General features: G+C 33.3%; 2 protein-coding genes across 2 annotated transcripts; one reads left to right on the top strand and one right to left on the bottom strand.

Moving 5' to 3' along the window:
- The first annotated feature begins 166 nt into the window (after positions 1-166).
- Positions 167-3,352, top strand: LOC105255658 (pre-mRNA-splicing factor ISY1 homolog). Its single transcript, XM_011265072.3, has 5 exons — positions 167-324; positions 409-431; positions 581-899; positions 1,091-1,507; positions 3,117-3,352. Exons 1-4 carry the CDS (start codon positions 322-324, stop codon positions 1,463-1,465), a joined length of 720 nt encoding a protein of 239 aa, XP_011263374.1. The 5' UTR covers positions 167-321; the 3' UTR covers positions 1,466-1,507; positions 3,117-3,352.
- A 1,751-nt stretch (positions 3,353-5,103) lies between these two features.
- LOC105255659 (synaptotagmin-14) lies at positions 5,104-10,286 on the bottom strand. Its single transcript, XM_025410795.1, has 8 exons — positions 10,136-10,286; positions 9,010-9,198; positions 8,573-8,713; positions 8,148-8,206; positions 7,882-8,061; positions 7,248-7,571; positions 6,707-7,060; positions 5,104-6,604 (listed from the first exon to the last, which is right to left on the bottom strand). Exons 1-8 carry the CDS (start codon positions 10,284-10,286, stop codon positions 6,392-6,394), a joined length of 1,611 nt encoding a protein of 536 aa, XP_025266580.1. The 3' UTR covers positions 5,104-6,391.
- Between the last annotated feature and the right edge of the window lie 898 nt (positions 10,287-11,184).

Here is an 11,184-nt window from a genome sequence, read left to right as displayed (position 1 = left end):
AATCATTTAAATTTTTTCTTTCTTTAAATTTTATTTTAATGTAACGATTGACCAATCAGGATAAAGAAATCTTGCCATGGGAGCATTCAAAATCCTATCGCGACATCTAATCGACCAATCAAGACAAAGAAACTTCTGCTCTCCAATTGGTTAGTTAAATGCTACGTTACTTCACGAATAAAATTTGCGAACGCACCGCATTTTGAAGAGAAGACGATACACCGCAAAGTGCCTAACTTAACCTATAAAAATGACAGAATTATAAAAAACAACACAACAATTGAAAGTAGTGTGTACTAATATAATTAGTAACAGTTAAAAATGGTATGTATAAAATATAATCACATACTTATTAAATATTAATATACCACATATACTTCGTTTAATAAACAAATTTTATTTTTTCAGGCACGAAACGCAGAGAAGGCTATGTGAGTACATCTTTATAAATTTAATCCAATTGACAATTAATATTTCTTTGCTAATCATAATATTAATTTTGCTAATTATAAGTACTAACATTGGTAATTAATAAATCTAATAAAAAAAATAAATATTAACATTAATCATATTTTGTTAGGACAACACTTGCTCGTTGGAGAGCAGCTCAAAATAACGAAGGTGCAAAGAAAGAACAGGAGCGTAGGCCATACCTAGCATCAGAATGCAGAGATTTACGTAAGGCAGAAAAATGGAGAATGCAAATAATTCGGGAAATTGCAAAGAAAGTTGCGCAAATTCAAAATGCTGGGCTTGGTGAATTTCGCATTCGTGATTTAAATGATGAGATCAACAAATTGCTTAGAGAAAAACGACATTGGGAAGCACAAATAAAAGAGCTTGGTGGACCTGATTATTCTAGAGTAGGGCCTCGCATGTTAGATCATGAAGGACGCGAGGTAAAATTATAGACAGTATCTTTGCAGTATTAAAGATAATGTTAAAGAATTATGAAATATTTATGTTAATATTACAAACAATACAATTGAATCATTTTATATCAGGATAATTATGCTAGATGAATTATATATGTTTGTTTTTTTATATTACATATATGATAAAACAATAATATATCTTGTTTAAATAACAGGTTCCTGGTAATCGAGGATATAAATACTTTGGAGCTGCCAAAGAACTACCAGGTGTTAGGGAATTATTTGAGCAAGAACCACCACCACCCCCTCGAAAAACTCGCGCAGAATTAATGAAGGACATTGATGCAGATTATTATGGTTACATGGATGATGATGATGGTATTCTAGTACCACTGGAACAAAAAGCCGAACAAGAAGCGAGAGAAAAATACATCAAGGAATGGATATCCCGTGAAAAGGAACCAGAAGCCAATGTTGAAACAACATCGCAAAAATCAATTCCTTCTCAGCAAGATATTCAGGAAGCTCTATTGATTAGAAAAAAGAAAGAGTTATTGGAGAAATATGGACTGGACGAAAGTTTGACCTGAAATGTGTTGTGAAAAAAGTCCTGATTGCGATAATAACTATTCGTAAGTTTATTGATTTAATTATATATTAGAATACATTTTTATAAAACGCGATGGAGATGTAATTATTGTTAATTTATAAGTACGCGTAATAACATTGATTAAGATAATTAGTTTGTGCAGTAGACATTCAAACTTGAATTAATGTTTATTGAGAAACGGGTGCTGTAGATAAAATATAGATCAAAATTCAACGTTATAGTCTGTTTATAATCTTCGCGATCTGGTATCTTTTTTTATCATTTTGCCTTATATTTCGCAATTTTGAAAAATTGACAAAATATAATTATTCAAATGACAACGATATTAATCGTTATTTCCTAATCTAGAAATCGTCGTACACTCTTATTCTGACAAATGTACCTCTGGAATGTAACAAAGCAATCGACATGCTGGAGCTTGAGATCTCGGCTTTTTTTATCGCCTTATTACTGCAAGCGATTAATGAAAAATAGGAGTGTTAAATGCAAACGTTACTTTTTTTCTAAAAGGAAAAAATCGTGAAAATTTCATCACATTCTCTAAAGATCTCCAGTTTGAGATTGTAATAATCTCAGTGCGATGTTCTAAAATTAAAATGTAATATAGTGGTCCGATCACTCCCTACAAATCCAATATTATCGACGCAAAACACTAGAAAACTGTTGTAAGATTAACGTTATCACAATTACATTACATCAGATTCAAGGAGTTAAAAGGCCTAAAAGTTACCCTGAAAAACTACTCACTAATTCAACATATATTACTCATATAATATGACTGGAAATCTTGGATTTTTCTCAAGTCTAGTTTGTGTCTTGTGTAAAACAAATGTTTAGTAATAATCTTATAATCGAGATATATATTAATATTATAATTAATTTACATATTAAAACATTTCTTTTCTTTCTTCAGCATCGTGCTGTTTATAAACAGACTGTGCATTAATATGTATGATAATCACTAGGACCCAGAAGTACAATATTAATATCAATTAACATACATAATACAGCTAAAAAATGCAAATCTTATCACATTTATATTCTAAATGTGTTTTAAAATTTGTTTTAATTCTAATTAGCTCACAGCTATAAAATTCATATATCTTGTAAATAATTAATAATAAGTACAACATAAATAAATAAATATATTCATATATCTTGTAAATAATTAATAATAAGTACAACACTGAACAATTATAAGAGTATAAATATTTCTTATAATTTTTTCATTCTCTTTATAACATATCCAATGGTGATCGAAAGTGCAAAAAACATTTATATGTCTTCTTAGAAGAAAAAAGTTTAGTTTAAGCTACAAAAAAGATTTATAAATAAAAGACGATTCGCTGAATCTAGAACTTTGTATGCTTATATTGATGTTCTAAATTCTCATTTGTAATAATTATTCGCAACAAGTATAAATGCAATTTGCGCTGCGCGATAAGAAAATTCTCTTGATGTAAGGGAGACTTCTGAGCCCTAGTAATCATTTTACTGCTAAAACGTAAATAAGACAGAATAGTTCGAGCATGGATTAATATATATAACTTTGATGAAAATTTTTATCACTAAAGGCTTGAAAAAATCAAGCAATAAATGATTCACAGCATTTGTTTGTCTGTTATAATTAGTGACCGGTTTTACCCGCTGATCTGGAGGGGGATCCTCTAACAACTGTTTGGTCTAAATCCACCTTTCACATGTCTTCAATGTGTGCATATGTATGTATATGTTTATGTATGCACTTTTGTTAATATTAAATTGTTAATATTAAATTATACAATCTAAGAATTGTACTATCAGATAAAAGAATCCATGCAGTTTTCAATAGGAGAAATAAAGAATTAATTAAATTTATAATTTTTATAACATATTAGGATGGAATTAAATCATACTATAAATATACTGTCAAATATCATGTTAAAGAAATGATTCTTTTAATAAATTAAGCTCTATAAACGCAAGTAGATAATAAATGATTCAAAAAAAGTAAATTTTAATAAAAAAAAACAACTTTAATACCTAATTATTAAAATATTTGATGAAGATTACAAATATGTATATAAAAACAAAGTTCAATCAAATTTCTTAGAAAGATAATTCGACAAAGAATTTGAAATCTATAAAATTTGTTTTATAAAAAGATTATTTTTGTATCGTGTATCTTTCTTTATATCAAATTATCTTCATATCTAATGTGAAAAATTCCTCTTCAAATTGTAGTTTTTCTACTCTTCTGCATGTAATCTAATATAACTTTGGTATGATGAGGAAACCCCCTTGCTCAAAAATTCTAATAATGCATAGATTATACCACGTGTCTACAACATGTCTAACGTGTATGCATGACCTCGTATTTATGTTTCTATTTCATTTATATTATATCGACTCTACAAACACATCTGCGTTTGCGAGTCATTGTGCGTCGTTAAATTGTGGATTTGCTCGTTCCGCTTTTTATCCCACTTCGAAATCTCACTAAATCATCGTCACGTCGGCGCCAATTGACGTCCGCGCGTGTATCAATCCATTCTCGAACCATCTCGAGAGATGCCCGTGTTCTTAATCTCATCTTACTGCTATATAATCTGCCGCTCTAATCCATTCGCTAATTTTTTTTCTTTTTTCCAGGCATACCCGAATGAAACGTAACATAACATTTTACAGTTAAAAAATTGAATTAAATTAATTTGGAAGTTGATATAAATTGCGTGAAAATAAACATAACTGCATATAAGTACAGTTTTAAATAAATTTTAAATAAATAATAAATAATAAATAATAAATTCTTTCAAAATTTCGAGATAGTTTAATATTATTGTTAGATATTATTAATTTATTACGCAACAATAAATTAGTTTATAGTTTATAACAATGTCCTTTTTATGAATTAGCTTGTCGTTATTTTTGTGACAAATCTTGGCACTGGATACTGATCTCGTTCCCTTTAGAGTTAAATATATTCATTTAGCGTCTATGTTTCATTCAGGTATGTTTAAGTTACGGTAGTAAGACTGAATCTTCTTTCTATCGATATTAGATAGAAATCTAATAGTTAATAATCAATGTTAAATGCACGACGAGAACACGGGCTCAGTATTTGTCATATCGATTTATATGAACAAACACAAGCAAATCGAATATTTGTCGAATGTATGTATATACATATAATTACATACTGTAAGACGGGTAATATCGACACACTGATACACACTAATATAGTAATCTATTATTTTACAAACAACAACAATGTTACTGAAACATATATGGTATCATGAGCAACATATTCATTGAATATTATAGAAAGAATATAAACGGAAAGAGAGAAAATGTATTTTTTGACAAAACAAAAGAGAGTTACTTTTTTTAGCAATATTTTAAACTTGATTGTGTGAACTTATACATGAGAAATAATTAATAATTCTTAAAAATTCGTTCTATGATGCGATAATTTTATTTTGAGATATATTTTAACTGAAGTTTTTATTTAAGAAAAGAAACAAGGAGAGAAAGAAACTTGATATATTTTAATGTTAAAAATTAAAATACTAATCAACAAGTTCTAAGAAAAGAATGATATTCAAAACTGTCAAAAACTTATGATCAATATTAATTTATTAAAATATTTGCTAGAGTAAATATATTGCTTGAGAAAAAAGCAAGGAATCAAGATGTGTCTCTCAGCTTCATTATTTTAAAAAGAATAGATATGACCATATAATAATAATTCATGTGTCGATATTACCCAATTTCAGGATGGACACACAAATCATACGTTTTATAAATTCATCGAATTTTTAAATTCTTAAATTTATTAAATCAGAAAAATTTGATGTAAGTTACCGGAAATACTAATTTTCTATCTCTAAAATCTCTAAAGACTTGTGTAACTTTTTTTAGGCTCTGATTTCAATTTTTTATTTTATAAAATTATAGGAGCTTCTTGCTTCTCCTGAAATATTTATTAAGAAAATCTCGTTTTTTCTCAAAATCCACGAGAATTTTCCTCGCTTTTCGAATATTTTCGAACTTATTAGACAGTTTTTTTCGTGTTGCATGACCATCCTGTATCTTACAATACAATACTAAAGTCAAAAGATGTATGTAACTATTTGTGTATTTTCCAAATGACGCCGCTCAAATTTCACTTACATCTTACGACGATTCTCCATTTAGCGTGGCACGCGGCCTAAAGAGGGTGAAAGGCACAAAGTAAAAAATAAACGATCCAGATTGGCTCAGGCACATGTCGAGTCGGAGAGCGTCATACCACGTGACAGGACAGGCACGATGAGAGGGCCGGGGTGTCGATAATATCACGTGATCGTCCGGAATCCTCGACATTAAAGATTAATCGCACTGCTCCCATCAGCGTATCAAAAAGGAAATGTACTTGGTACATTTAGACAAGAGTTTGTAACTCAGAGTTTACAGTATTCCAAACAGCATCCCGAACAAAACAAAAGCCCAAACAACTTTTAAAAGATGTCTAAAATTTTAGTGACAATTAAAGCATCTTTTGTACGTGTTATTTAAGACGCCATTTAGATATTTATGTATTTATCTGATAGATGTCCGAAGAATTTTATTTAACAGACATACAACATTGGAACATCTTTACGATGTCATTTGGACAGTTGCGTTGTTTGGGCTCTGACTTATGATTGACAGACCGACTGGAATATTGACTTCCGTTATTCAACCAGGCAGTACACAGTGTGTGTCTCCGTGAGATAAGAAAAAAGAGCCGAAATCTCTTTCGAGATAAGCCACGAGCAATTATTCCTTCTCAGAAATACGCATCTGTTTCCCATTCTCTTCGCGGCAAATACCGGTGAAATCGGTTTCGCGCTCGAATGGCTGCGTCGAGAATAAATCCAAAAGGAGGCACTCACTCGAGAATGCCTCAAGGACGCAACAGCGAGTGCCAGCGTTGTACTTGCGTCGGTTGCCTTGCCGTCCGCATATCATTCCAATGCTGCAGCTCCTCAGATCCGGAGCTGTTCAGACCTAGAGAAAGCCAGCCGATCATCTCTCGTCCCTTTCTACCCATTCCGCTCCGCCGACGATTGTACACTGATAGAAAGAGCGTCACGTCCCCCAATTGAAACAACGCGACCTTCACACAGTCATGAAAAAAATTCCATATATCATATTTTAATTATATAATCGGATTTAAATGCAAAATTTTTAAAAGTCAGATAATTTTCATTCAAAATACCTGAAATATAAAAGTTTCCTTATAGAGAGGATTCGGTTGGGCGCGTTTTAGACCAGTCTTCGACCGGCCCATCTCGTGGTTGTTGCTGTCAACAAGAGCCAATTTTACATAAGTGTCGGGTGGTTTTGTATCGTTTCCACCTCCGCCGCGGAAATGGGAGCCCTTGATTATTTCCACCGATAAGCGGCCCGTCGTGCCATTATACGCCAAACCGATTAGAATTTCGGCGACGCTGCCACCTTTCATACTACTGCCATAAGGTGGTATAGCTGTAGAGGCGTACGACTGAACCGATTGTTGGGATCCCGTGGAATCGCTACGAGTTAGACTGCTGGTAGTTCCCCAATCCTGCGCCTAGGAATATAACAATGAATTTCTTATTCGATCTCGAATTAATTTGTTAGATAATATTTAATGTAAGAAAATTAAACAATTTAATCCCGTAAAGTAATAAACAAAAGGCTATCTCAAATATATATACTTTTGGCGTGAATTTGACTTATATTATAAATTAGAAGAGACTTTAGAATGAGAGACTTACCGAAGAAGAAAGCGGTGGTTGAAGAGTCAACCAGAGAGTCGTTTCCAGTTGAAGATTAATCTGATCAAAGGATACTCTGGCTTCGCCCAACAATCTCTCCCGACGCATCATCCTGCCACCCCAGAGATATACCCTTAGCCGTACTCCCATTGCGTTTACGTCCTCTGGATTTACACGAGGAAGTAAAAAGCTCTCCATGTATTGCGGCGATGTCCCTTGCCGAACTCGAGTCTTGCGTCTTTGCTTTTTTGATGGCAGCAAGACTAATCGTACTTGACTGCCGCCGATGCCGGGAGGATAATTTCGTCCTTGTAACACGTGAACCTATTAAAATAATATACCTTAATTTTTGTACAATATCTATTATAATGAAAAAGAATTCCAAACGTTTTTAAAACAAAAATTACTACTGATTGACATTTTTATTTCAGTTCAATTTTTTTTAGGAATATATAAACAAGTTATGTTATTATAATCAACTAATATTAACAAGATACAATTTAAGATTTACGTTCGTTTCTAAAAAGATACAAGAAAAATGTTTAATAGATACAAGAAAAATAATTAATAAATTGAAATAATTAAAATAAATAGAAATAAATAATTATAAATATTATGCAATAATTATACAAACTGTCATCTCGCGCATTGGAGCATCGTATAAGAAAGCGACCTCGAGACTACCAACTTCCTCGGTAGCCATCGTACCCATCGTCGTGATGACATCATTGGTCGTCGATTCATTTTGCTCGACCTCTATCTCCTGCTCTCTATTGTCGAGTATAATATTAGATGCCCCAACTTCTACTACGCACTGAAAACATGAAAAAAAAAACGAGACAAAATATTACAATTTTCTTCCAAATGTTTTAAAATTTTTCTACAAAATCAAAAAATCACCTGCTGCTGATCCGTTGGGGAGTGTTCCTCAGTGCAGCTACTGGAAGTGGTCCCAGCATCTATAAAAGTGAAGATTATTGTTAATAAAAAGAATTACATTTTTTTAGAGTATCATTATTTTCCAACACATAAATTTTAAATCTGCAATTGAAGATGTGGATGAAGTAATAAGATGATTAAAAAACATAATTTTGAGAAATATTATTCAAGAATTTAAAAAGTGTGCATGAGTGAATAATATATATTTTTATATATTATCAAAATTGAAAAAATGTCATGTTTTCTATAAATATTTAGCATAATTATATTTATTCCATCAAGCAATTCTTAATTTTTTTCATTTATATGTGTATTGGTGTTTGGTTTTATTGACATATGTACATTATTGTTTATTCTTAAAATTCTATATTCTCTTTATTACTGACCTACGATGGTTGTTGTTGGTCCATCCTCCGCTTGGATAGTTAACGTATCCGGCGGAGGATGTGAATGCGAATTTAATCGTCGAAGAGCGTCCTCTTCTGAATCGGAGCTTGTTTCAGGATCCGAATAGGAGAATGTCTTCCCTGGCAAGCAAATATAATGATTATTAAAGATTATTTCTTACGCATTCGCTGCAAAGAGCGAATATTTCGCAGTCCAGAAATTTAGCAATCATTCATGGTGCAATAGAGGCTCTAGATTCATCCGTTTTTCGATGTTAAAATTTATTTAACAAATTTGAAATTAACTCTCGCGTTATCGCAAGTTCGAAGAGACGTGAAATTCGAAAACAAATTCGAAAAATTACTCGAGCTTCGAAGCTCGAAACTGAAGATTCGCAAAAAGGGGACCGGAACGAAAGTCGATATAAATCATATACCTATGTTTTTCGAGATTTGAGATGTGGAGCTGTTGGTGGACTCACAGAGGGGCACACAGACTCCGCCGAAGAGCGCCGTGGAGGAGGGCGGCGTGAAGCACCACTTTCGCGACAGGTAGAGGAAGAGGGCCAGCAGTAATACCACGAAACCGGCAACGGCACCCAGAACTGCAGTCGCTTCCACAGGTACTGGAATATTTTTTTTTTTATTTCTGTTCAATTTTTCTTAAGAATCCCGAGAAATCCCCCTTATATTTATTATAATTTATTGTGATTTATTGTAATTTATGCAACAGAGAGGACTTCTGCATTCCTCTCTTTTCCCCCTAATATATTCATCCAAAGTACTTTTAATTATATCATTTGTATATAATTAAATCATAATAATAATCGAAAGTATGAAATCTTTTTGAAATTCAAATATTTTTAATTTAAAAAAAAATTTTATATTTTTGATTATTATAAAATTGATGTTGTTCTTCTAAAGAGCTCTTCTCTTATAGACAGAGTGTCAGGGCCATCTCTTCTCAAAAAAAGCCTTTATAGCTTACCTCGAGTAAAATATTTTTTCATGGACTATTTTTTGAGTTATAAGGCTTGAAATAATCTCTTAATTTTACATAAACCAAATAAAATATTCATTTTTCGATTATCTTATCTTAATACTTTTATGTACAAAATAATGAGAAGAATCAATCGGTGTAAAGAAAACACATAATTGTTTCGAAGAAAAAAATATGTAATTTGCAATTAACAATTACAAATTTTTTTCGAAACAATTATGTATTTTCTTTACATCAATTGATTCCTCTCATTATTTTGTACATAAAAGTATTAAAATAAGATAATCGAAAAGTAAATATTTTATTAGATATTTTATGGTTTATGTAAAATTAAGAGATTATTTCAAGCCTTATAACTCGATGAAAAAATATTTTATTAAAGTGTTTTGAAAAGCTCTCGAGGTAAACACAAAAACTTTTTTGGGAAGATAGATTACCCTGACACCTGTATATTAAAATTCAAGATTATATTCTGTGTATATAATAATGAAAAATAAATAGAAGAGAGTGCAACAGAGAAAGAGAGAGATCAAATTCCTCGTAAGTCCACAAAATAAATTTACTTTGTGCAGGATTCTCCTGGAAAGTTTGTCCTAAAAGTCGAAAGGTATGTTTCTTTATCGTATATATACATTTTTTTTGTTTTCGTAAATTTTCGAATTTTAATCCCGACGCTACGTCAGGAGGCACCGGTGACATCGTATCGGCTGTCATATCGAGCGCGTTTAACGCGACGGCGACATATTACGCCGTAATGACCTGGAATAATTTATTATCGCTCCAGTTGACACAAACCATCTACGACGTTAAATTGCGCAGCGTCGCACGCACATTTAACGCAGTCGATTTCGCCTGACGATAAAAAATAAAAAAAAAAGAGAGAGAGAGAGAGAGAGAAGCATTTCTCCCCTGAAATCGCGGAATCCTCGTAGACGAGGCGATGAATTGAATTTTTTTGTTCGAACGCGCGCGATATTTTGTTTGCTCCTACCTCGATATTAATTTCCAGAAACTCGAGGAATCCCCGACAATTGCACCCTCGAGGGTACATGATTCCTCGCAAAAATTTGAGAATCCGCTTGCGCATTGCGGATCGCGAGGATTCTCGATCCTTCGGAAGATCCTCCGTCTCCCGATTTTTCCCGCATCTCGAAAATCAATGCCCAAGGATCTCGCTCGCGGTTATTAATACCGATCCCCGATCGACGTCTGCTTTTCAAATAGACTCCGATGAAGGATAGGGGAAGGTAAAGGAACGTGGAATTTTCTCGATTTTCAACTCGCGGATCGCGGCTTCCCGACAACGTCAACCTCGTCTCGAGGGGAAGCTCCACGAGCACGTCGGGTTATCTCGCGATCGCCCTAATCGTCCCCGGGGTGACTCCAGTCCGACCGGACATAGTGGACTTACCCGCATGGATAGCAAATCATGCTCGACCGCGGTGTCGCATCAAAACTCGCTTGACATTCGGTGGCTCGGTGGCGCGATTGCCGGGGTTGCCTCTCGCGGAATAACGGGACGCATCATTCGCCTCGGCGGACCTGTCGCCGGGCGTCCTCCCGTGACAGAAACGTGGCTAGCTCGGCTTCGTCGGCCAGCCAGCACAATAAT

Source organism: Camponotus floridanus, unplaced genomic scaffold, assembly GCF_003227725.1.
Source record: "Camponotus floridanus strain SB8 unplaced genomic scaffold, Cflo_v7.5 scaffold35, whole genome shotgun sequence".
In the NCBI taxonomy this organism is placed as follows: domain Eukaryota; kingdom Metazoa; phylum Arthropoda; class Insecta; order Hymenoptera; family Formicidae; genus Camponotus; species Camponotus floridanus.
Note: the sequence above shows the minus strand (reverse complement) of the source record. Positions and strands in the feature narration are given on the sequence as shown.

Coding starts and splice junctions, on each gene's coding strand:
- LOC105255658 (XM_011265072.3), top strand. Junction 432..580: donor CGAAACGCAGAGAAGGCTAT/GTGAGTACATCT, acceptor ATATTTTGTTAG/GACAACACTTGCTCGTTGGA. Junction 900..1,090: donor TAGATCATGAAGGACGCGAG/GTAAAATTATAG, acceptor TTTAAATAACAG/GTTCCTGGTAATCGAGGATA.
- LOC105255659 (XM_025410795.1), bottom strand. CDS start 10,286: ATGACAGCCGATACGATGTCACCGGTGCCTCCTGACGTAGCGTCGGGA. Junction 9,199..10,135: donor CCAGGAGAATCCTGCACAAA/GTAAATTTATTT, acceptor AAAATATTCCAG/TACCTGTGGAAGCGACTGCA. Junction 7,572..7,881: donor CTCCAATGCGCGAGATGACA/GTTTGTATAATT, acceptor TTATTTTAATAG/GTTCACGTGTTACAAGGACG.